Source organism: Eriocheir sinensis, chromosome 36 (genome assembly GCF_024679095.1).
Source record: "Eriocheir sinensis breed Jianghai 21 chromosome 36, ASM2467909v1, whole genome shotgun sequence".
NCBI classification, from domain to species: Eukaryota; Metazoa; Arthropoda; class Malacostraca; order Decapoda; family Varunidae; genus Eriocheir; species Eriocheir sinensis.
In genome coordinates this window covers 11960778-11987374 of record NC_066544.1, presented here as the reverse complement: position 1 = coordinate 11987374, position 26597 = coordinate 11960778, and the positions used below count along the sequence as shown (strand labels likewise).

General features: G+C 41.3%; 1 protein-coding gene across 1 annotated transcript; it reads right to left on the bottom strand.

The window, feature by feature from the left end:
- Positions 1-13937: 13937 nt before the first annotated feature.
- On the bottom strand, positions 13938-17525 carry LOC127007983 (protein FAM133-like; the record flags this gene model as incomplete). Its single annotated transcript, XM_050879528.1, is given in 3 exon segments — positions 13938-14003; positions 15033-15106; positions 17465-17525. Coding segments are annotated over 3 exon segments (201 nt in total), but the record flags the coding sequence as incomplete, so codon positions are not given.
- Between the last annotated feature and the right edge of the window lie 9072 nt (positions 17526-26597).

The following is a 26597-nucleotide window of genomic DNA, read 5'->3' as shown; positions in this document are numbered from 1 at the left end:
GTCTTTTTTTTCTCCTTGTTCTTGTTCTTTTTGTTCTTGTTCTTTGAGTTCTAGTTCTTCTTATTCTTGTTCTTCGTGCTCAAGTTCTTTTTATATTTGTTCTTTTTTCTTCTCTTCCTCCTTGTTCTAATTGTTTTCGTTTTTTATCTTTTTCTTGTTCTTGTTCTTCTTCTTCATCATCTTCTCCTCTTCCTCCTCCTCCCTCTGCTCCTACTACTCCTTCTTTTCCTCCTCCTCCTTCTTTTCCTCCTCCTCCATTTTAATCTTCTCTTTAATACTATACAAACTTTCTCTACCCGATCCGGACAAAACGTTTAGCACACACAAACAACTATTCACCAACGTTTCTGGGTGATAGTCTAATATGGTGCACACTTATACAAACAACTATTCACCAACGTTTCTGGGTGATAGTCTAATATGGTGCACACTTACACAAACAACTATTCACCAACGTTTCTGGGTGATAGTCTAATATGTTCCCACGCGCAACACTGCCGGTTTTTCCACATACTCAGTAGTGTTGTTTTATTTCCCATGACGCAACACTACCACCACCATCACCACCACCACCATTACTTTCTAAGTCGCATTCATTTATTCATTCATTCATCCAGTCAGTCAGTCAGCCAATCGGTCAGTAAATACATCAGTCTAGCTAGTCAATCAGTCAGTCATCCAGTTAGCTAGTCGGTCAGTTAGTTCATCAGCCAGTCAGTCAGTTAGTTGGTCAGTCCCTCCAAGTCCTCAACCCATCATTTTTTATTTTTTTATTTGTCAGTGTGTGTGTGTGTGTGTGTGTGTGTGTGTGTGTGTGTGTGTGTGTGTGTGTGTGTGTGTGTGTGTGTATCTATGGACTCCAGTTTTGTTCAGTAAATGTTCAGGGATGGCATGAGTTTTTTTTTTAAGTGCTCCCTTTGATGCTTCATTTTCTCTCTTCTTCTGCTTATTATTATTTTCTTTATGGCAAAGAGAACAGAATAAGGATAAAACATGTACAGATTTGGTATGAGTCTTTTAAATCGCCCCTTATTATGTTTTTTTTTTTCTCTTGTAGTCATTATTATTTATTTTTACGCTAAAGGGAACATAATTAAAAAAAAAACGCCACTGCTCAAATCCCACGCTCCTATTACAGCTCACCCAGCCGTTCATCTCTCCTGGTCGATGAATGGGTACCTGGGGAAACCTGGGGAAGGTAAACTGTGGTAACCTGGATGTCACCCCAGCCCAGTGTCTCGAGGTAACAGGGTCTCCACCACTGGCTATAGGCTATATACTTGAAGGCTGAAGAACTATACTATTACTTAGAGCCGATTTCACAGTCCAACACAGTGTCTTCGTAACAGCCCGAACCAAACTATAGAATCCCATACAATCCAAAATGGGGAGGTCTTCGATTCCACACTAAATACACAAGACTTTTCCTGTATAGTTTCATCAAATTTGTGAACTTAAATATAAACACCAGACACTATACAAGGAGATTTCAAAGGCTCTGGTATTGGTTTGGGAGCTTGCTAACCGATCATGGGGAACTGTGAAACTGGCCCTTAATCCTCATTTTTGACTGACCTCCAAATTTATGCCACCCTGTCTGTCTTCCCGGCCAGGCACCCAACACAGCTGCTTCCCATACGCCATGACGCGCATCTCCACAAATAGCATTCAGTTAAGCCTACTATGACCTCCCCCTCCCTCCCATTCCTATCGTGAGGAAGAAGATGAAGGATGAGGCGAAAGAAGTGAGGAGACGCGGGCATGTCTCCCAGCCTCCCCTCACGCCGGCCCCTCCGTGACGCCCTCCACCTAACGCCGTGTGACAAGGAGCTGGCGCCGACGATAAGGCTCAAGGCAACGCGTCCTGCCTCGCCTTTGCCGGATGAAGGGGCGCCTCTGTCCTCGCCGAGACGCGGATGAAGGAAAGGAGGGTGTTTGGGTGCCTCGGAGGGCGGTGCGGTTGTGTTTATCCCTACAGGTGTTTGTGTATGTGTGTGTTCTCGTGGGAGGCAGGTGTGTGTGCGTGTGTGTGTGTGTGTGTGGAAGAGAGATGGCGCCAGAGAGAAGCACACATAATTCCCTCTACCTACATTATGGACAGGACACGCAAAAAACAGCCGCCCATTAAATATCTTCCACACCAAAACAATAAACAAACACATCAGTACCCCAAAGAACACTAATCCACTCCCGTTTTCTATGTCCCTCTTCATTATACCACCTCAACCTACCCTCTTCCTCTTCCTGCTTTACCCTTGATGAAGAAAACAGAGAAATGAGTGAATAAGTAAAGTAAAGCATTAGGAAACAGCACTGACAGACACACAGGCAGAGAGACAGACCACCACCACCACCACCACGCACAACCAAGGTATTAAGTTTCATAAGGGTAAGTAATTAAGGGAAAGAGGAAGAGACGAGAGGGATAAGGTCCATATTTTTAAACGTAAGAAATAAGGGGAAGAGGAAGAAGAGAAAGAAGAGAAATGAAATAGAGGAAAAGGGAGAATGAATATGAAGAAGAAGATAAAGAAATGAGATAAAAGAGAGGGAAAGGAGGAATACATGATAAAGAGAAAAGGGCGAAGAGATAAGAGAGGAAGAAGAGAAAGAAGAGAAATGAAATAGAGGGAGACGGAGAATGAATAAGAGGAAGTAGAGAAATAAGTGATGAGATAGAGGAGAGAGAGAGAGAGAGAGATAGAAAAAAGGAGGAAAACATGATAAAGAGAAGAAGAAAGAAGGAGAGAAAAAAAGAGAAGGGTAAAGAGCGTTGGGCATACATACACAAGCAAGGGGGGGGGGGAGGGGGTAGTGTAATTAGTGACCTTCTTACACACACACACACACACACACACACACACACACACACACACACACACACACACACACACACAGAGTTGTTTTCCCTTGCCTTCATTTTTTTTTTCCTGTCAAGTTTTTTCAGCATTTTTTTCCCCCTTTTTTTTTCTTTTCCTTTTACATATTTACTTGCTGGTGGTGGTGGTGGTGATGAGGAAACAGGTGGATGATGATGGTGATGAGGAGGAGGAGGAGGTGGAGTGGTTGGGTAAGGGTGGAGTTTGGTGTTGATGGGAATGAAAAGGGAGGTAAAGAGTTTTGATTGGTGTTGAGGAGGAAAAAAAGGAGGGTTGGTGAGGGTTGTTAGTGAGGTTGCTGAGAGTAAGGAAAATGCCAGAGAGAAGGAAAATACTAGAAAAAAAGAAAAATGCAAAAAAAAAATGGAAGAAAAAAGAAGGAAAATGCAAAAAAAGAAGGAAAATACGAAAAAAGAAGGAAAATGCAAAAAAAGGGAAAATGCCAGAAAAAGAAGGAAAATGTAAGGAAAATATGAAAAAAATGTCCTCGGTGGTGCTGGTGGTAGTGGAGGAGACGTAGTAGTAAAGAAGGTAAACGCAAAAAAAGGGAGTATGTGAGGGAGATGAAGAGGCGTAGCAATGGAGGTCTGATTCTTTTTCTTGTTGTTGTTGTTTTTTTACATCGGAGGACACGGCTCAAGGGCAATAAAAAGAATACAAAAAAAGCCCGCTACTCGCCGTTCCTATAGAAGATAAAAGTAAAGAGTAGCCAAAAGAGAGGTCAATTTCGGGTGGAGAGGTGTCTTGGTAACGGTGTAGTTGGCAACAGTGACAGTGATTATAGAAAAAAAAAGCAAGGTAAATGCAGAAAAAATGGAGTATGCAAGGGAGCTGTAAAGGCGTAGCAATGGAGGTTTGATTCTTTTTGTTGTAGTTGGTAACGGTGTAGTCGGTAATAGTGGCAGTGATTAGGGAAAAAAACAAACAAGGTAAATGCAGAAAAGGGAGTATGCAAGGGTATGTAAAGTATGTACAGGCGTAGCAATGGAGGTTTGATTCTTTTTGTTGTAGTTGGTAACGGTGTAGTCGGTAATAGTGGCACTGATTAGGGAAAAAAAAAAACAAGGGAAATGCAGAAAATGGAGTATGTAAGGTTATGTAAAGTATGTACAGGCGTAGCAATGGAGGTTTGATTCTTTTTGTTGTTGTTGTTTGTAACGGTGTAGTTGGTAATAATGGCACTGATTATGGAAAAAAAAACAAGGTAAACGCAGAAAAAAATGGAGTATGTAAGGTTATGTAAAGTATGTACAGGCGTAGCAATGGAGGTTTGATTCTTGCTGTTGTTGTTGTTTGTAACGGTGTAGTTGGTAATAATGGCACTGATTATAGAAAAAAAAAACAAGGTAAACGCAGAAAAAAATGGAGTATGTAAGGTTATGTAAAGTATGTACAGGCGTAGTAATGGAGGTTTGATTCTTCATAATGGTGGTGGTGAAGGTGGTGGTAGGTGGTGACAGAAGTGATTTTGATGAAGAAAAGGAGGATGTAAGAAAAAGTAGGGCCATGCAAGGCAGCCAGTAAGACGCAGTAATGGAGGACTGACTCTTCTTGTTGACGCTGGAGGCGGTGGTGCTGGTGGTGGTGTTAGTGGGACACGTGTTGGGGGTGTGGTGAGGGTGGCTCTGGGGGGCGTGACCGGACGGCGTGGCGCCCTCAGGAGGCACTGTGGCGGCGACCCAGACTACCACCACCACCACCACCAACACCAACACCACCACCAACACCAACACCACCAACACCACCACCAACACCAACACCAACACCACCACCAACACCACCACCACCACCACCACCACCACCAACACCACCACCAACACCACCAACAACACTCACACTTCATCAGCACTAACATCCATCACTGCTTCATTTTAACACCTCTCTTGCACTTTCCTTCTTTCTTGTATTTTCCTTATATTTTTCTTGCATTTTCCTTTTTCTTACTTTGCATATTCCTTCTTTTTTTGCTGACATATTCCTTCCTTTTTCTTGCATATTCCCTCTTTTTTCTTCGATTTTTCCTCTTTTTCTCGCATTTTCCTGTTTTTTCTCGCATTTTCCTTCTTTTTTCATATTTTCCTTCTTTTCTCGCATTTTCCTTCTTTTTCTTGCATATTCCCTTTTTTCCTTCTATTTTTCCTCTTTTTATAGCATTTTCCTGTTTTTCTCGCATTTTCCTTCTTTTTTCATATTTTCCTTTTCTCGCATTTTCCTTCTTTTTCTTGCATATTCCCTCTTTTTTCCTTCGATTTTTCCTCTTTTTATCGCATTTTCCTGTTTTTCTCGCATTTTCCTTCTTTTTTCATATTTTCCTTTTCTCGCATTTTCCTTCTTTTTCTTGCATATTCCCTCTTTTTTCTTCGACTTTTCCTCTTTTTATTGCATTTTCCTGTTTTTTCTCGCATTTTCCTTCTTTTTTTCATATTTTCCTTCTTTTCTAGCATTTTCCTTCTTTTTTTTGCATATTCCCTTTTTTTCTTCGATTTTTCCTCTTTTTATCGCATTTTCCTGTTTTTTCTCGCAGTTTCCTTCTTTTTTTCGTATTTTCCTTCTTTTCTCGCATTTTCCTTCTTTTTCTTGCATATTCCCTTTTTTCTCCAATTTTTCCTCTTTTTATCGCATTTTCCTGTTTTTTCTCGGTTTCCTTTTTTTCGCTTTTTCCTTCTTTTTCTTGCATATTCCCTTTTTTTCTTCAATTTTTCCTCTTTTTATCGCATTTTCCTGTTTTTTCTCGCATTTTCCTCTTTTTTTCGTATTTTACTTCTTTTCTCGCATTTTCCTTCTTTTTCTTGCATATTCCCTTTTTTTCTTCGGTTTTTCCTTTTTATCGCATTTACTGTTTTTTCTCGCAGTTTCCTTCTTTTTTTCGTATTTTCCTTCTTTTCTCGCATTTTCCTTCTTTTTCTTGCATATTCCCTCTTTTTTCTTCGATTTTTCCTCTTTTTATCGCATTTTCCTGTTTTTTCTCGCAGTTTCCTTCTTTTTTCGTATTTTCCTTCTTTTCTCGCATTTTCCTCCTTTCTTCGTATTTTCCTTCTTTTCACGCATTTTCCTCCTTTTTTCGCATTTTCCTTCTTTTCTCGCATTTTCCGCCTTTTTTCGTATTTTCCTTCTTTTCTCGCATTTTCCTTCGTTTTTTCTCGTATATTCCTTCTTTTCAATCACATTCCTTCTCTTTCTTGCATTTTATTTATTTTTTCTCGCGTGTATACCTTTTTTCCCTCCACCACCACCACCACCACCACCTCTTCGCGCCCTCCAGCGGCCTTGGCTTCACGTGCGTCATTTGTTCTCCTAACTCGCATAAACCAACTCGACTCTCATTAGCGTGTTTTTTCGTGCCTGAGACTCGACTAAACAAACGTCTCATTGAAGGGGCTGAAGGAGGGGGCAGCGGGGGCGAGGAGGGGCGTGGGGCTTAGCGTTCGGGACAAGGCAAAGGCAGGACACAGCGGCGCCAAGGTTCCTCATGAAGGGCACTGGGGCAAGGTTGACTAGGGGCGGGCTGGAAGCGTCAAGACTGTCCCACCCGACCTACGCTTTTTTCCTTTGATGGCGTAAGTCACAACAAGGTAAAGGTAATTAAAGAAAAAACTGGCACTCCCTTCCTATGCGTGCGTAAGGGGGCGGCCTGAAGGAAGGATGATGGCGTAAGTCACAAGGTAAAGGTAATTAAAGAAAAAACTGGCACTCCCTTCCTATGCGTGCGTAAAGGGGCGGCCTGGAAGCGTCAAGACTGTCCCTCTCTACCTACGTTTTTGTGTCTTTGATGGCGTAAATCACAACAAGGTAAAGGTACATAAAGAAGAAATTGGCACTCCCTTCCTATGCGTGCGTAAGGGGGCGGCCTGGAAGCGTCAAGACTGTCCCTCTCTACCTACGTTTTTGTGTCTTTGATGGCGTAAATCACAACAAGGTAAAGGTGCATAAAGAAGAAATTAGCACTCCCTTCCTATGCGTGCGTAAGGGGGCGGCCTGGAAGCGTCAAGACTGTCCCTCTCTACCTACGTTTTTGTGTCTTTGATGGCGTAAGTCAGAGCAAGGTAAAGGTAAATAAAAAAAATATAAAAAACTGGCACTTATATCCTATGCGTGTTTTCTTTTTCTTTTTTTCTTTTTTTGACAGTGTAGGCGTCAAGGAAGCGTTAAGGATATCCCTCTCTACCTAAGTTTTTGTGTCTTTGATGGCGTAAGTCAGAGCAAGGTAAAGGTAAATAAAGAAAAAAACTAGCTCTTCCTTCCTATGCGTGCGTTTCTTTGACAGTGTAGGGGTCAGGGAAGCGTTAGTACTGTCCCTCTCTACCTACGTTTTTTGTGTCTTTGATGGCGTAAGTCAGAGCAAGGTAAAGGTAAATAAAGGAAAAACCGGCACTTCCTTCCTATGCACGAGTTTTTTTTTAGTGTAGGGGTCAAGGAAGCGTTAGTACTGTCCCTCTTTACCTACGTTTTTTGTGTCTTTGATGGCGTAAGTCAGAGCAAGGTAAAGGTACATAAAACAAACAGGCACTCCCTTCCTATACGCGCGTTTCTTTTTACAGTGTAGGGCTCAGGGTAAAGCAGAAGAAAGATAACTATGACTCCCTGTTTTGTATATGTTGGGGTCACGGCAAGGAAAGAGCAAAGTGAGGAAAATGGTCCCTCCCTTCCTACCTTGTTTTTACGGTCAAGAAAGAAAACTATGACTCCTTGATTTTTTTATTATGTTGTGGTCAGGGCAAGGAAAGAGCAAAGTGAAGAAAATTGTCCCTCCCTTCCTACTTTTCTCTGTTTTTACGGCACAGAGGTCAGGACAAGGGTAGAGAAGAATATAGAAAATGGAGTGTGTCAACCTTACTTACATTGTTTTGGCGTTGTCTCTCCCTCGATCTGCAAAAGGGAGAGAAGGGGAAAAGTGAGTGAACTAGGGAGGGAAGGAAGAAGGAGTGAAGGTATGGAAGCGAGAGGAGAAAAGAAGGGAAGGTAGTGATTTCATTTTTCTCATTTTTCCTTCTCCTTCCTTCTCTTCTTCTGCGTTGTGTCTCTCTCGATCTTTAAAAGTGAGAGAGGAGGAAATGTGAGTGAGCTATTGCGTCAGTGAGAGAGGAAGGGATAGGAGCAGGGAAGGTAGTGATTTCATTATTTCCCTCCTCCTCCTCCTCTTCTTGTGTCTCAGGAAGGGATAGGAGCAGGGAAGGTAGTGATTTCATTATTTCCCCTTTTTCCCTCCTCCTCTTCTGCGTTGTGTCTCTCTCGATCTTTAAAAGTGAGAGAGGAGGAAATGTGAGTGAGCTATTGCGTCAGTGAGAGAGGAAGGGATGGAAGCGAGGGGAGAAAAGCAGGGAAGGTAGTGATTTCATTTTTCTCTTTTTTCCCTCCTCCTCCTTCTCCTCTTCTGCGTTGTGTCTCTCTCGATCTTTAAAAGTGAGAGAGGTGGAAATGTGAGTGAGCTATTGCGTCAAGTAAGTGAGAGAGGAAGGGATGGAAGCGAGGGGAGATCAGCAGAAAAGGCAGATTTCATTTTCCCTCTTTTCCCTCCTCCTCCTCCTCCTCCTTCTTCTCATTGCTCTTCTGCTCTCATCATATCCTTCCTTCCCCTTATATATGCCATTATTAGCAGGTAGATGATTATGCAGCCTCTCAACAAGGAAATCACAAGAGGGTCGAAAAGGGAAATGAGAAAAGAGGAACAGAAATGCCACCCCAAAAAACTGTCACTCCCTCCTTACATTGTTTATACGGTACAGAGGTCAGTGTTAGGCAAAAGCAAAATAAAGAAAAGTGTCCCTCTCTTCCTAGTTTTTGTTTTGTTTTGGCGCCTCAGGGGGTCAGGACGAGGCTATGACAACAAACAGAGATGACTCTCCGCGACGCTCTGCTCCCATTACAAGACAACGGAGAACGACACCGAAAGAATTATCAGTTAGAGTTTAAGGAGAGTCTGACAGAGCGTGCAGAAAGAATAAGGACATGAGGAGACACCAGTTCATAAAGGCTTAGATGGCAAAGGAGTCATCAATTTGGGTTTAAGAAGAGTTTGGACAGGCGTACGTGCGGTAAGAATATAAACAGCAGAAGTCATTTGCCTTATATATTATGGCTAAGATATCGAAAGAGTGATCAGTGCAGAAGAAATAGGGACATAATGAGACACTAGTTTGTAAAGGCTTAGATGGCACAGGAGTCATCAATATTGGTTTAAGATGAGTTTGGAAAGGCGTGCGTGCGGTAATAATATAAATAGGAGGCATTGCTTTATACATTATGGTTTATATATCGAAAGAGTGATCAGTTAAGAGTTCAAGGGGAGTCCGAAAAGGCATGTGGCAACAATGCAGACAGTAGGATTCACTGGCTTATATATTACGTTTTAGATGCCGAAGAAATGATCTGTTTGTTTTCCTTATGATGCCCCGAACCCTTCACCCCACGAAGTCCCTCCTCCTCCTCCTTCTCCTCTTCCTTATCCTTCCCTCCGTGCGAATTCTGGGAACTTCGGGCTTTCATATGCAAAAGTTGAAGAAAATGGATGTTGTTTTAGCGTCCAGACAGCGAGGACCTTGTGGCGTTAGAAGGTAGTGGTTTGTTTATGTATTTTGGTTTAGATGCCGAGGAAGAGGTCAATTCGTGTGCAAGATGATTTTCGAAAGTGGAAAAGCAAGGAGATAGACATTAGGGGTCACTGGTTTACATATTGAGGTTTAGGTGGCGAAGATGTGATCAGTTTGGGCGCAAGAAAAGTATGACAAGGAATGAGGCGAGAAAATATACAGCAAAAGGGATTGGTGTACATATCATAGGGCAAGAATATAGACAATAGGAGATATTGGATTATGTATTATGGTTTAGATGGAGAAGTTATCAGTTCGGACGCAAGAAAAGTTTGACAAGGAATGAAGCGAGAAAATATACAGTAAAAGGGATTGTTTTATAGATCATAGGGCAAGATTATGGACAGCAGGAGGTGTTCGTTTATGCATTATGGCTTAGAAGTGATGAGTTTGAGTTTAAGAAGAGTTCGGAAAATCGTGCAGCAAGTATAGAAACATCAGGAGGAATTCTTTTACTAATTAATGAGAGGCGGATGAGTGGATCAAACCTTGCAGTCCAGCGGTGTGTGCCAAGACGACAAACACGTAGAAAGACACTAGACACATACAAAGAAGTCATATATTCATGGAAGGGAAGAAAGGTGATGTGAGGATTCCAGGGGCTGTTTTGTGTAAGCCGACTGGCCTCTTGCAGACTCCTCATTATGTTCTCATGTCTTCAAGGTCACAAAGGTAGACACAGGTATGCCCACAGATGCCCCCAAGATATACACACACACACACACACACACACACACACACACACACACACACACACACACACACACACACACACACACACACACTTGAGGCTCCAACAAGTAAGACACAGGTATGCCACAAGTGTCCTCCAGGTAAGGTATGCATACATCCCTTAAAGCCCCGGCGGCAGGTAAGGACAGGTAATGATACCCAGAAGTGACCCATGGTGTGTCCCCCCCCCTCCCCGCCTCGCCAACTTATACTAACCTACACTCAACCGGAACTCCTAATGTGTGTGTGTGTCGGGGGCCTCTGAGGATTCCCGGCGGCCATCTGCACACAAGTAGTACTCCAGTTGTTTGCGAGAAGGGGGGTCGGAGGGGGGGGCGAGGGGGGGGGATGCGAGGGGAAGGGTATCATGATGGGGAGGCGTGGAAAGGCATGGGGAGGATATCTTGAAGGGGGGGAGGGGTAAGGGGGGAGGTATTTTTATTGAAGGGGGGAGGGAGGAGGGGTGAATAGGATGAATTTGGGGGGGGGTGCAGGGAGGGGGTTGGGGAGAGGGGGACGGGGGAGGCGAGGATAGGCCGGGCGTTGAGGGTTTCCAGTGTATGTGTGTGTGTGTGTGTGTGTGTGTGTGTGTTTATATAATTTCCTATTTGTATATCTATTTTCCTATCTATATCTATTAGCCCATCTCTCTCTCACCCATATTCATTTGTTTGTCCATCGCTATATGCCTATTTGTATATCTATTTGCTCAGTCGTCTGTGTTTGCTCTCTATATCTATTCGCTTATCTTTCAGTCTGCTATTCATCTTTCCGTCTCTCCCAGGCTCAAGGTGCAGGCTGAGCGGCGCCTTGAGGACACGAGAAGCTGGCCGCGGCACCAACACTGTCACCGCCACAAGGTCCTCGCTGTCTGGACGCTAAAACAACATCACTTTCCTCTAATTTTTGCATATTAAAGCCACAAGTTCCCAGAATTCGCTCGGAGGGAAGGATAAGGAAGAGTAGGAGTAGGAGGAGGAGGAGGAAGAGAAAGAGGAGGAGGAGGAGGAAGAGGAGGAGGAGGAGGAAAAGACACATCGTGGGGTGGAGGGTTGGGGCATCATACGGAAAACACACGTCCATTTAATTTTACACAAGTTTTTTTTTTTTTTTGAGACTACAAGAGGTTATTTAATCTACACATGGTGGCTTTTGAGGATCAGTTATTATGCCTGTCCTTTGTTCCTCTGTTTACTCTATCTGTTTCTGTTCTGTCTATATCTGTTTACTGTCTCTATTCCTGATTTATGTGCCTTATAATTACTACAAGTTTAAAATGTATCAAGGTAAGGTTAGTTCGTTATTTAATGTGGTTCTTGAGTTTATTTTCCCTACACATAATACGTTTCAAGGTTCATTATTAAAGTTCATACATAATTTTTTTCTATGATTTCTGTGGTTAAAAGTCTAAGCTCAGGTTCAAGGTATAGAGGAGGAGGAGGAGGAGGAGGAATTGTAGTAAGAGGAGGAGGAGAAGCAGAGTAGTTGTAGTAGTAGTAGTAGTAGTAAGAGGAGGAGGAGGAGGAGGAGGAGGAGAGTAGTTGTAGAAGAAGGAGGAGGAGGAGGAAAACGAGGAATGGAGTTAAGGCGTAGCGAAGGACACGAGGAGGGCAGGACAGGACAGAATAGGGCAGGGCAGGGCAGGGCAGGGCCGGTGGAAGGGAAGGTGAGGAGGAGAGGGGGAAGGGGAGGAGGGGGCGTAGGCAGACTCCATTTGCACCACACTAAAAATACTATATTCCAAGGCCAAGGTCACGAGGAGGAGGCGGCATTACACTGCATGGCGGTACATGGAGGGGGGGGGGGAGAGAGAGAGAGAGAGAGAGAGAGAGAGAGAGAGAGAGAGAGAGAGAGAGAGAGAGAGAGAGAGAGAGAGAGAGGGGGGGGGGGAGGAGGATGTCGGTAATTTCAGACAGAGATAAGAAACAATAAGAAGAATGAAAGCAGGAAGGATGTAATAAAACAACCATTAAAGAAAAGAAAGAGGAAGAGGAAGAGGAGGAGGAGGAGGAGGAGGAGGGAAGACATAGACAAGAGTTATAAGAAGAGTAGAGACAGAAAGGAACTATCAGAAAAGAGAGAGAAAAGGAGAGAAGAAAAAACAAACAAATGGCAAAACAGTAAAGTAAACATAAAAAAAGCTAGAGAGAGAGAGAGAGAGAGAGAGAGAGAGAGAGAGAGAGAGAGAGAGAGAGAGAGAGAGAGAGAGAGAGAGAGAGAGAGAGAGAGCAACCATCAGAGGAGAGGGAGAGGACGAGGGAAACTAGATATTGAGATAAACATTATACGAACGTCATGACGGTGAGGGATATTCAGACCTTGAGAGCCTGACCCCTCCTGGTATTACGTAGATGAGTAGCCGGCGAGACACAGTAACACGCTTGCGAGGCCGCGGCACGAGCCATCAACAGAAGAATGAGAGGCAGGGTAATGGTGGTGACGTTGATGGTGGTGGTGGTGGTAAGGTGGTGGTGGTGATGGTGGTGGTGGTGGTGGTGGTGATAGTAGTAGTAGTAGTAGTAGTAGTAATAGGAGGAGGAGGAGGAAGAAAAAGAATAACAATACGTAGAAGAAGGAGATGATGATGGTGAAGAGGAAGGAGAAAAAAAAACGATAAAAATGTAAAAAAAAAAAAAAATCGTAAACAAAACTTACAATAACAATAACAAAAACAAGAGCAAAAACAACAACAATTATATCATAACTACTACGCCTACTACTACTACTATTATTAACACACACACACACAAAACACACACACACACACACACACACACACACACACACACACACACACACACTGCATCGACGTCATAAAACAAGAAAAATAAAACAACTTCGACCACAACAACACAACAACAACAACAATCAACAACAACAATCAAATCCACCACTCACTCAACTCCCACACCCTCTTCAGTCTAGACGCAAAAATAAGAAAAAAAGAAAGATAAAGAAAAAAAGAAAGAAAAACAAGACAAGCAAAGAACTCAACTAAGCCTCGACTCATCCTTCGTTTTCTTTTCTTTTCCTTCGTTTTTTTTCTTTTCCATCTTTCTCAATACTGAATGACACGCCAGATGGAGAAGAAAAAAAGATAGATGGATGAATGGATGAGAGGGGGGGGAGCTTAGGCAGACCCCTTTCGTACCCCCTACCCCCCATACACACACACACACACACACACACACACACACACACACATACACACACACCAAAGAAAATCAACAAAAAAATCAGAATGGAAAAATGAAAGGCTGAATCAATTAACTTTTTTTTTTGTATTTTTCTTTCTTTTTTGTCCTTGAGGAAAGTTAGCATAGAGAGAAGAGAAAAGAGAGAGTAAGAGAAAAGAGTAGGAGTAAGAGGAGGAGGAGGAGGAGGTAAAACAGATAGATAAGAAACAATAAGAAAAAAAGATGAAGGCAGGAGAACATCACAGCAAAAAAAAAAAAAAAAAAAATCAATTGGCCTTCCCTCCACACCTTCTTGCCCGAGCCGCCACACCTTCCACACGTGCTAATTCGGCAGGTGTGTGTTGGGCAGTCACTCCATTACGGGTATGAATGGGCGAGGAGGCGCGAGTCAGCGGGGCCCCAATGTTAAACGAAGTCGTGAAGCAGAAAGGTAAACAGTTCTCGTCTATGGTTGGTTCGTCTTTTGTTGGCGGTTTTTGAGGTATTCCTTATTCCTCCTCCTCCTCCTCTTTCTTCTCCTTCTTTTTCCTATTCTTCTTCTTTTTCTTCTTCTTCTTCTTCTTCTTCTTCTTTTTTTTCTTCTTCTTCTTTTCATCTTCGTCTTCTGTCTTTCTACGTTTAATCAATCTTTTTCGTCTTCCGCTTTCTTCATTTTCCTCCTCCTACGCCTCATTAACCGAATATGCCTCTTCCTTCTTCTCCTCTTCCTCCTCCTCCTCCATCTTTCTTCCTTTTATTTATCATTTCTTCTTTTTTCACTATCACCTCCTCCTCTTCCTTCTCCGCCTACGCCTTTTCCTCCTCCTCCTCCTCCTCCTCCTCCTCCAGCCTACGTCAGAGAGAAAGGAAAGGAGAAAGCAAGGAACAGAAAAAAACAGAAAACAATTGATAAAAATGAAAGAAAGAAATGAATAAGGGCGTGAGAGGAAGGTTGGATAATGAAAAGATGTTACAGAAGGGGAAAGAAAGAAAAGACCAGACGAAGGAAGGGTAAGAAAATAATAAAACGAGTGAAAAAGTGAGAGAAAAAACAGAAAGCAATTTAAAGATAATACATGAAAAAAGGAACAAGGAAGCGTAAGGAAGGTGTTAGAGAAAAGAAGGGAGAGAATATGGAAGAAAAGGAAAGCAAAAAAATAAAAAAATAAAAATAAAAAGTAAAAAAAAAAAACATGATGTAGGAAAACAACTGAAAAATAGACAGCAACAACAACAACAACAACAAAAGAGACAATAAGGAAGCGAGGGGAAGGAAGGAAGGAAGGAAGGAAGGATGGAAGGTTAAAGCGAAAAAAAAGGGAAAAAGGGAAGGGAGGAAAGGAGAGAGTGGAGGAAGGTAAGGGTGTGGGAGGGAGAGAAGATGGAGGGATGGAGAGGAGGGAGGGAGGGATGGAGGGAGAGAGGAGCAAAGTCATGGAATAAAAACTTCTGCAGACCTTGTTCCCTTAAAGACGTGTGTGTGTGTGTGTGTGTGTGTGTGTGTGTGTGTGTGTGTGTGTGTGTGTGTGTGTGTGTGCGCCAATTCTCTGTATGCTACATGAAGGTGTCAACATGTTTACAGACTCGTGTGTGTGTGTGTGTGTGTGTGTGTGTGTGTGTGTGTGTGTGTTTGTGGCTGTATGCAAGGACGGCTATACAGTGGAGAACAAGGAGGAGGAGGAGGAGGAGGTGGAGAAGGAGGAGGAGGAGGAGGAGGAGGAGGAGGAAGAAGGAGGACATATCAGAGAGAGAGAGAGAGAGACATGTATTGACGGTTTCTGAATATCGAGAGAGAGAGAGAGAGAGAGATGGCGCCAAGGAGTAATTAAAGCAGCAATTATCGAAAACACACACACACACAGAAAACTAACTTATTTGCTTGCTATCTGGGTTTTTTGTCGTTAATACTTCCTGGATGTGTGTATGATCAAGGAAAGAAAAACAAACACAAAAAAAAACAAGAAAAAAACAAACAAAAAACATTATCTTGGTTAAACCTTAATTTGCGTCTTTCCCGTGTGTGTGTGTGTGTGTGTGTGTGTGTGTGTGTGTGTGTGTGTAAACCTCTCCACGGATAAAACAATGGATGGGTGTTTTATCTTTTTCTTTTTCTTCTTTTGTCTTGTCCCGGGCGCTCTTTTGTTACGCTGCGTGAGTTTTAATTTCTCTGTTTTTCTTTTCTTCATTGTTTTTCTGTTTGTGTGTTTGGTGGCGGGATTCAAGGCGAGGGAGTTCCTGGTTCTACGGACGAGTCTAAAAAGTAAGTAATTTTCTTTTTTTTTCTTTTATCTCTGTTTTTTTATCCGTAGAATTTGGCAGTTTTCTTCATTTTTCCTTTTATTTCTTTACTTTCTTCCGTAGAATTAGGTAATTTTTTTTCTTTTTCTTTTATTTCTTTACTTTTTTTTCGCAGAATTTGGTAGTTTTCTTCTTTTCTTCTTTTATTTCTTCCCTTTTTTTTTACCATAGAATTAGGTAATTTTTCTTCCTTTGCTTTTATTTCTTTACCTTTTTTCCGTAGTTTCGTAGTTTTCTTCTTTTTCCTTTTACTTCTTCACTTTCTTTTTCGTGTAATGCTCATTTTAAAGATCTCGTTTCCTCTACCATTTACATCTCTAATTATTTTTTTCTTGGTCGCTCCACTTATATTAAATTTCTCTGATTGCATAACAGTTGTTCATTTCAGACACTTTTCTTTCACCCACTTTCTTGTATTTTCCTCTCTGGCAGTTGTTGGGTGTCATGATAATTGCTTTCTTTATTCTTTTTCCCTCTTACGTTTAGTTTTTCTTTTTGTTTCTTGTTGAGCTTCTGACTGACGGCCGTGTTCCAAGAGATGCACTTCATTTATTTATTCCTTTATTGCAGTCCGTTTATTGGCGTCCTTTATTCATTGTAGTTCTTTATCAGCACATCTGTCCTCCCGAAATTGACCTCTCTTTCGACCACTCCTCTTTACTCTTTTAAATAGGAGCAGTGATGAGCGGGCTTTTTTTCATTGTTTTCTGTTGTTTTTTTTGTCCTTGAGCTGCTTCCTTTACTGTAAAAAAATATCTACTGTAGCCCATTCACTAAAGCTGGATCTCCCGCGGGCCTTCATTCTAAGCATTTTTTTTTTTTCGACTGTAGTTTCAATATTTTCTAGTTTTTATTTTATTTTTTCATCAATTGTCTTTGCCTTTCTTTTCTTCTTTTTTCTTATCTTTTATGACTGTAGTTTCAATATTTTCAAGTTTTGTTTATTTTTTCATCAGTTTTTTTTTCATTTTTCATTTTCTTCTTTTTTCTTTTCTTTTTTTTCATGACTGTAGTTTAAGTATTTTCTAGTTGCTTTCTGTTGTTGTTTACGTTATCGTTGCAAAATTTTACGGGCAGTAGTTTGTTATAAAGTTTAGAGAAAGCTCGTAAAGTTTAAGAAAGTTTATGGAAAGTTTACAAAAAGTCCAGAGAAAGTTTATGGAAAGATGTGCTAGTTCAATTTATTTATTTATTCACTTATTTATTAATTTTTTTATTTGTCTTTGAGCTTTCTCCTTTGCTGTAAAAAAAAATGAAGTTCAAGCTCCTCCTTAAGAATGGGGTCTTGTTTGTTATCATTATCATTATCATTATTTGTTTATGTTCATCTTTATTTTCCGAGTGTTCTTCGTTCTACGGCTCACGACCTCAATGATTCTCGGTGTGGCTAATGGCGTGTGTGATGTTGTTGCGGGTTGTTGCTAGTTATACTTTCTTCCTTTGCCCTCCCTTCTCGTTCCCGCTTTGATTCCTTCCTTATTTAATACCATTCCGTCTTGCTTCCCTGCTGTATCTTTCAAGTGGTGTTATATTTAGGTTAGTCATTTTTCTTTTCTTCTTTTTGATTTCTGAATGTTGCCATCCCTAATTTGCTTCCGCTTCTTCTTTTCTTCAGTTTCGTGTCAGAGTAACAGTTCTTTTGTGCTTGCTTGCGTTCTTGTTTTCTTCTCTTTCTCCTCGTTTCCGTTTTAATTTATTTTTTAATTTATTCCTTTCCATCTTTTCTTTTTTTACTCTCCCGTTTCGAATTAACTTTAACTTTTTCCTTCCTGTGTGTTGTTATTCATTTTATAGTAATGCTTTCTTGCCTTCTTCTTTCTCCTCTTTTCTCCTTTGATTTCTTCCTTAATTCATTTCTTTCCATCTTATTTTTTTACTCTTCCGTTTCGAGTCAACTTTAATTATTTCCTTCCTGTGTTGTTATTAATTTTATAGTTATGCTTTCTTGTCTTCTTCTTTCTCTCCTCTTTTCTCCTTTGATTTCTTCTTTAATCCATTCCTTTCCATCTTCTTTTTTTACTCTCCCGTTTCGAATCAACTTTAATTGTTTCCTTCCTGTGTGTTGTTTATTAATTTTGTAGTTATGCTTTCTTGCCTTGTTCTTTCTCCTATTTTCTCCTTTGATTTCTTCCTTAATCCATTCCTTTCCATCTTCTTTTTTTTTTTCCCAACTCTAACTACTTCCTTCCTTATTCATTTTATAGTTATGCTTTCGTGATTTATTTTCTCTCTTCTCGTTTCCATTCTGATTCTTTTTTTAATTAATTTCTTTCCATCTTTTTACTCTCCCGTTTCGAATCAACTTTAATGACTTCCTTGTTTCCTTTTCCGGTACGTCTGTTCCTGTTTCTGAGTCATGTTAACAGTTCTTTTGCGTGTCTGCTTTCTCTTCAAGTGATGTTTTATTTAGGTTCGTCATTCTTTTTTTCTTGATTCCTGTTTTTGACATCCACTGCCTCACGTCCACTTTTTCTCTCCTTCAGTTTCGAGTTAAATTAATAGTTCGGTGTGTATACTTTCTCTTCATGAGTATGGGGAGTGGTGATTTTTTGTTTGTTTTTCTGTTTTGCCCTTATTCAGTGATTTCAGTTCCTTTCCATTTTAAACCCATTTCCATCTTTTTTTTTTTCTTCTGTCTCGATTCAATGTAACAGTTTTGGGTGTACTCATTTTCTTCAAGTGTATGGTAGGTGCTTCGTTTTTTTTTCGTTTTTTCGTTTCGCCCTTTTTTCACGATTCCAGTTCCTTTCCATTTTAAACCCATTTCCATCTTTTTCTTTTCTTCTGTCTCGATTCAATGTAACAGTTTTGGGTGTACTCATTTTCTTCAAGTGTAAGGTAGGTGCTTCGTTTTTTTTTTTCGTATTTTCGTTTCGCCCTTTTTTCAAGATTCCAGTTCCTTTCCATCATAAACCCATTTCCATCTTTTTTTTCTTCTTCTGTTTCGATTCAATGTAACAGTTTTGGGTGTACTCATTTTCTTCAAGTGTATGGTAGGTGCTTCGTTTTTTTTTTCGTATTTTCGTTTCGCCCTTTTTTCACGATTCCAGTTCCTTTCCATTTTAAACCCATTTCCATCTTTTTTTTTTCTTCTGTCTCGATTCAATGTAACAGTTTTGGGTGTACTCATTTTCTTCAAGTGTATGGTAGGTGCTGCGTTTTTTCTTTTCTTTTTCTTTTCTTTTTTTCGTTTCGCCCTTTTTTCACGATTCCAGTTCCTTTCCATTTTAAACCCATTTCCATCTTTTTTTTTTTCTGTCTCGATTCAGTGTAACAGTTTTGGGTGTGCTCATTTTCTTCAAGTGTATGGTAGGTGGTGTTTTTTTTCTTCTTTTCTTTCCTTTTTTTAACATTTCGCCCTTTTTCCATGATTTCAGTTCGTTGCCATCCTTAAGTCACTTCCATCTTTTTTCTTCTGTTCTGAATCAAAGTAACAGGTCTTGTGTGTTTTCTTTTTCTTTCAAGTGTATGTATGGTAGGTGTTTTATTTTATTTATTTTTATTTTTTTCTAGTTTCGCCCTTTTTCCATGATTCCAGTTCGTCGCCATCGTCAAGTCACTTCCATCTTTATTCTTCTGTTCTGAATCAAAGTAGCAGGTCTTGTGTGTTTTCTTTTTCTTTCAAGTGTATGTATGGTAGGTGTTTTATTTATTTTATTTTTTTTTCAAGTTTCGCCCTTTTTCCATGATTCCAGTTCGTTGCCATCCTTAACTCACTTTCATCTTTTTTCTTCTGCTTTTTTTTTTCTCTTTCAAGTGTGTGACAGGTGATGTTTCTTTCGTTTCTGTCTTTTTCTCGAGTCTTCCCTGTTTCAATTCTCAATTCATATCCACTTCTTTTCTTCTGTTCTGACCCAAAGTAACAATTCATGTGTGTCTGCTTTCTCTTCAAATATAAAATAAGTGGTGTTTTTATTTCGTTTCGTCCTTCCTCCTCGATTTTTGTTTGTTTTCATCTTTAACTTGTTTCTGTATTTTCTCTCATGTTTTCAGTCAAAATAATTCACTTCTGTTTTGACTCCAAGTAACGATAATTCCCACAAGGCTTCTTGCTTGATGTGAGACCTTCCTATTCGTTCATCGTTGCTTTAAGAGACAAAGAAAAAAGAATGAAAGGAAGGGGATAGAGAGGGAGAGAAAGTTATAGAGGAAGAGAAAGGAAGAAAGAGATTAAGTACATATTCCTTCCTAGCAACCTTCTCTATTAAGTGTGGACAATCTTGTAATGTTTCCCTTTTAAATTTGTTTCCGTCTCTCGTGACCATTTCAAGTCTTTCCTTAACCTGTAATGAACACCGCGGATATTTTCACTGTGTTATTGCAGTTTCTATAATCTATCCTTAACTCATTGTTGTTTTGGGTCCAAGTAACAATATTTGCGTTGCCGTTTTCTTCTTTAATTAACAGTGTAACTTGTGGTGTCGGTAATACTTTGCTACACTCTCGCTCTGTAAGTCTGGTTAGTAATGTTGTAAGTAGGTTCGTTTTGGTCTCTCGTTGTGTAAGTATCAATTTCTTCGTGGCAACCTTCGCTTTTTTTTAAGTGTGGACGATCTTGTAATGTTTTCCTTTTAATTTTGCTTCCATCCTTCATTGCCAGTTCAAGATTATCCATAATTCGTTTGTTTTGAGTCCAAGTAACAATATCCTTCAGTCTCCTCTTTCTTCCCACGTTGTTGTCAATAATTCACTGTGTATTGAGTGGCAAGTAACAATATTTGCGTAGCTGGTTTCTCCTTTAATTAATTGTGTAACTTCTGAAGCACGTAATAGTTCGCTTAAGTCTCGCTCTTCCCTTCTAACATGTTTGTCACTCTTGTTTTGGGTGTCAATAAAAGTATAATTCTTGTGTGATTGCTCGCTTTTCTGAGGGTTACTTTCTCCTTCAATTAACTGTCTAACTTGTGATCCTTCAGCCTCCCTCTTCGCTTCCAACTTGTTTGTCAATAATTCACTTGTGTTTTGAGAGTCAATACAGAAATAGTTCACTTGTGTGGGTGCTTTCTTTTCTGAGGCCACCCTGATGATAGCCTGAAGGACTCCCTGGCAAGGTCTGTTTGGTCTTCTTAGCGGTATGAACGAGAAAAATAATGATACCTGTGTATGCGGTTGCGTGTTTGAATTAACCTGGTAGCTGGAGGGATCATGTTTCTTAAAGGCCCCTCTAAGCGAGAAAAATGAGAAAAAGTCATCACTCACGCAAACCATTTCATAATATATAAAAAATGCATTTGTGATCAGTTTATGCATCATCTATTTTGGGGGATTTATATCATGGCAAAAATGTGGCCCGTCGCTGGTACACGGTGAAGCTACAAATTTGGCCCGTCGCTGGTACACGGTAAAGCCACAAATTTGGCCCGTCGCTGGTACACGGTAAAGCCACAAATTTGGCCCGTCGCTGGTACACGGTGAAGCTACAAATTTGGCCCGTCGCTGGTACACGGTAAAGCCACAAATTTGGCCCGTCGCTGGTACACGGTAAAGCTACAAATTTGGCCCGTCGCTGCTACACGGTAAAGCCACAAATTTGGCCCGTCGCTGCTACACGGTAAAGCCACAAATTTGGCTCGTCGCTGCTACACGGTAAAGCCACAAATTTGGCCCGTCGCTGGTACACGGTAAAGCCACAATTTGGCCCGTCGCTGCTACACGGTAAAGCCACAAATTTGGCCCGTCGCTGCTACACGGTAAAGCCACAAATTTGGCCCGTCGCTTTGTACACGGTAAAGCCACAAATTTGGCCGTCGCTGCTACACGGTAAAGCCACAAATTTGGCCTGTCGCTGCTACACGGTAAAGCCACAAATTTGGCCCGTCGCTGCTACACGGTAAAGCCAAAAATTTGGCCCGTCGCTGGGACACGTTCAAGCCACAAATTTGGCCCGTCGCTGGTACACGGTAAAGCCACAAATTTGGCCCGTCGCTGGTACACGGTAAAGCCACAAATTTGGCCCGTCGCTGGTACACGGTAAAGCCACAAATGTGGCCCGTCGCTGGTACACGGTAAAGCCACAAATTTGGCCCGTCGCTGGTACACGGTAAAGCCACAAATTTGGCCCGTCGCTGGTACACGGTAAAGCCACAAATTTGGCCCGTCGCTGGTACACGGTAAAGCCACAAATTTGGCCCGTTGCTACACGGTAAAGCCACAAATTTGGCCCGTCGCTGGTACACGGTAAAGCCACAAATTTGGCCCGTCGCTGGTACACGGTAAAGCCACAAATTTGGCCCGTCGCTGGTACACGGTAAAGCCACAAATTTGGCCCGTCGCTGGTACCGGCTTAATTAAGTCTGATTGTAGTCACCTGAATGCCTGGCGAAGCTTCCTTACACTGTACACATATATTTTTCTTCACTTTCACCGTGTGTATATAAAAAAAACAATAAACCGAACCAAAGAAGTTAAAAAAGAGAAATTAAACAGAGAAGCGAACCGAAGCAGACACAAAAAACACACACAAAAATTAAAAAGAAACCTTCCTTTACGTGTGTGTGTGTGTGTGTGTGTGTGTGTGTGTGTGTGTGTGTGTGTGTGTGTGTGTGTGTGTGTGTGTGTGTGTGTGTGTTTTTCCTCCTTCGGGTCGTTGGGTTTATTAATGAAATGTTTTGTTCCTTCCTTCCTTCCTTCCTACCGTCCTTCTTTCTCTTCTTCTCCTTTCTTTACATTATATCATTGTCCTTATTTTCCAACATTCATTTTCTCCGTTTTATTTACATCTATCTTACATATATATACCTTTTATCCTCCCTACTCTTCCTTCCTTCCTTCCTTCCTTCCTTCCTTCCTTCCTTCTTACCGTCCTTCTTTCCCTTCTTCTTCTTTCTTTACATTATATCATTTTCCTTATTTTTCCAACATTCATTTTCTCCGTTTTTATTTACTTCTGTCTTATATATATCTTTTATCCTTCCTTCCTTCCTTCCTTCCTTCCTTCCTTTCTTCCTTCCTTCCTTCCTTCCTTCCTTCCTTCCCTCCTTCCCTCCTTCGCCTTGGCATGAAACATTTCTGGTCTTCCTGTCTTCCCTGTCATCGTCACCTTCTCTCTCTCTCTCTCTCTCTCTCTCTCTCTCTCTCTCTCTCTCTCTCTCTCTCTCTCTCTCTCTCTCTCCATTAAGAGCAACACTTTTACTTGTTTGGGTTTGTGTGTGTTTGTCTGTGTTTGTTGGGTAAATGATTAAACACACACACACACACACACACACACACACACACACACACACACACACACACACACACACACACACACACACACACACACACAGATTAATGACGTTTTCCTTATCTCTTCCAATAATAACAATAGATAAGATAGGACGAACAAGAGTAGCAGTAAGTAGTAGTAGTAGTAGAAGTAGTAGAAGTAGTAGTAGTAGTAGTAGTTGTAGTAGTAGTGTTATGTAAGTTAAAATGACAGTAATATTTGCTCCATCTCTAAAACAAACATAGGTGTGGGTGAATATGTGTACAGTGTGTGTGTGTGTGTGTGTGTGTGTGTGTGTATATGATTGGATTACATTGCGAGAAAACACACACACACACACACACACACACACACACACACACACACACACACACACACACACACACACACAACACAGAAGGGAGAAAGGGGGAAATAAGGAAGGAGGGCAAAGGAGGAGGGAACTAGGTAGAAGAGAAGAAAGAGGGAGAGACAGAGAGAGGATATAAGAGGGAAGGAAGGATGAAAGAAGAAAGGAGATAGGAATGGAGATAAGGAAGGGAGAGAGGGAGGGACAGAGAGAGATGGATAGATGTTGGAAGATGGAGGAAGTGAAGGAAGGCTGAAGGGAGGCAAAGAAGGACAGATGAAGGAGAGAAGGAGATGGATGGAGGCAGAGAGAAAGAGATAAAGAAATAGATGGTGGAAGGAGGGAAGAAGGGAGTGAGGGAGGATGCTGGAAGAAAGGGAGGAAGTGAGAGAGAGAGAGAGAGAGAGAGAGAGAGAGAGAGAGAGAGAGAGAGAGAGAGAGAGAAAGGAGGGATAAAGACAGAGATGGATGCTGGAAAAGAAGAAGGAAGAAGGGAGTGAGGAAGGGAAGGAGGGGGGAAAAAGAGAGAGAGAGAGATGCTGGAAAAGATGAAGAAGGGAGTGACGGAAGGATGAGGAGGGTAAAGGAGAGATGGAAGAGATAAATGGATGCTGGAAGGGAGAGAGGGAGAGAGGGATGCTGGGAAGGGAGGGAGGGAAGCAGAGATGGATGGAGGACTAAAGTGTGGAGTCACGCTACGCCAGAAAGCCACCGCCAGAGGGCAGCACAAGTACACACAGCGGGCGGCAAACACACTTTTGATTATGCCGGCCACAGGGGGGGAGAGAGAGAGAGAGAGAGAGAGAGAGAGAGAGAGATGAATAGATAGATAGATGGATTAACACATAGATAGAGGTAAGTAGATAAATATATAGACAGACAGACAGACAGAAAGATAGACAGGCAGATAGACAGAACAGACGGAGAGACAGGCACAACACCCAAAAACAGAGAGAATGTAAATAAATGAACTAAAAAAAAAAATTAAGCATAAATGAAAGAAAAGAAGGGAAAAAACATCGAGAGAGAGAGAGAGATCCGTCGCATCTTGTTTTTCTTATCTTCTTACTTTTTCTTCCTCCACTTTTCTTGTCTATCTTTTTTACGACTTTGTTTATTTCACGTCAAGAAGATTTTTTTATGTGTTTTTCATTCTAGTCTCCATTTAAAGAGTTCTCGATTTAGTATTTTTTTTCTGGTTTTATATTTTCTCGTGTAAATGGAGGAGGAGGAGGAGGAAGAAGAGGAGGAGGAGGAGGAGAAGGAGAACAGTAGGAGATGATGAAATGATAATGATGATATAAAAGAATAAAAAGATAAAGAATAAAAATAAGGATAAAAATAATGAGAATAAGAATGAAAACGAGGATGATAAAATATAATAAAGATGAAAACGAGAAAAAAACACCAAAATAAAGCAAATAAAAAAATGAAAATAACAAACTCTCTCTCTCGTCAGCTGCAAACCTTCACCTGCCTCTCAAAATTATCCGTGTCTGCTTTTCTCTCTCTCTCTCTCTCTCTCTCTCTCTCTCTCTCTCTCATGTTTGTTTTTCACTTGTTTTCATTTATTCCTGTTTATTTTTCTTGTTATTTATTTATTTTTCACTTTTTTCTACTTTCAGTGCGCTCTCTGTCTGTCTGTTTGTCTTTGTTTTTCTTTGTCTGTCTTTTTCTGTCAATATATTCCTTCCCTTCCGTTTCCTCCCCTTTCCATCCCTTCCCATCCTTTTCCTTCCCTTCCCTTCCCTTTCTTTCCCTTCCCATCCTTTTCCTTCCCTTTCCTTCCCTTCCCATCCTTTTCCTTCCCTTCCCTTCCCTTTATTTTCCCTTCCCATCCTTTTCTTCCGTTCCCTTTATTTCCCTTCCCATCCTTTCCCTTCCTTTTCCTTTCCATCTTATTTTCTCGCTTTTTTTTAAATTTCCCCTTCCTCCATTTCTCAAGCACCCACCACCACCACCACCACCTTGTTCTGTTAACCTGCCTCAATATCACACCTCCTCCTCCTCCTCCTCCTCCTCCTCCTCCTCGTGTTGTGCTCCTATGTTTGCAGGACCTTGAGAGGCATCACGGACAGAATTAAGGTCGCTTGCCCCTCCCCCTCTTCCTCCCCCTTCCCTGCAACTCCCTCCTCTTCCTACCTATACCCACCTCCTCCTCCTCCTCCTCCTCCTCCTCTTCCTCTCCTTTCCTTTCTCTATCAAATCCTTAACTTACTTTTTTCTTCTCTGTTTCGTTTTATGTTAATTTTTCTCCCTCATTTTCATCCTCCTTTCCTCTTTTTCCCTCTTTCCACTCTTCTTGTCTTCCCCCTTTCTTCTTCTTCTGTTTTGTCTTCTATGTTCATTCTTGTGTTATTTTTTCTCCCTCATTTCCATCTCTCTCTCTCTCTCTCTCTCTCTCTCTCTCTCTCTCTCTCTCTCTCTCTCTCTCTTCTCCGCTCTTCTTCTTCCACTCTTTTCTCGTCTCACTAATTTTTATGTGTTTGTTTTTCTACATTCTGCTAACTTATTTTCCTCTACTCAGCACTTTTTACTTTCTTTTTCTTTCTTTTTCCTTCATTTCAATCCTTTTTTGTTCTTTCCTTTTTCCACACATGCTTTTCTTTCCTCTCTCTATCAATTTCTTATTCTCCTCCTCCTTCTTCCCTTTCTCTTCATCCCCATCTTTCCCTAACACACCCGCCCATTCACTTTTTTCTTTTTCTTTCCTTTCAATCCTTTTCTGTTCTTCCCTTTTTTCCCATTCATTGCCTTTCCTTCCTACCAATTCCTTCCCTTTAATCTCTTTCTGTTATTTCCCTTTTTTTTCTTCATATCCTATTTTTTTTGCCTATTCCCTCATTCTCTTTCTTCCTTCCTTCCATCTCTTCTTATTTATTTTGCTTTGCTTCGCTTTCCTTCCTCACTTCTGTCTTTCAATCATTTCTTTCTTCTTTCCTATCCTTGTGCTCTCCCCCTTTTCCTTTTTCCTTTTCCTGCCCCTTCCACCCCTTCAATACCTTACTGTTTTCCCTCTTTGCTCACACATTGCCTTTCTTTCCCTCTCGTTCCTCCTCCTCCTCCTCCTCCTCGTGGCGTAATGTGGAGGTGAGCTCTGCCCTCTCTCTGTCAACAAACCAAACAGGACCTGGAATTAGTGACTTCGCTCCACAAGGGTGCTGGGTGAAAGTATGGAGGAGGAGGAGGAGGAAGAGGAGGAAGAGGAGGAGGAGGAGGAGGAGGAAAGGGTTTAGGTAGCGCAAGGTTGTCACTGCAAGACGGAAGTGAATTTGGCGTACTACGATGCGCGTTTGTGCCGCCATACATCTAGCACGCACAAACACACACACACACACACACACACACACACACACACACACACACACATCT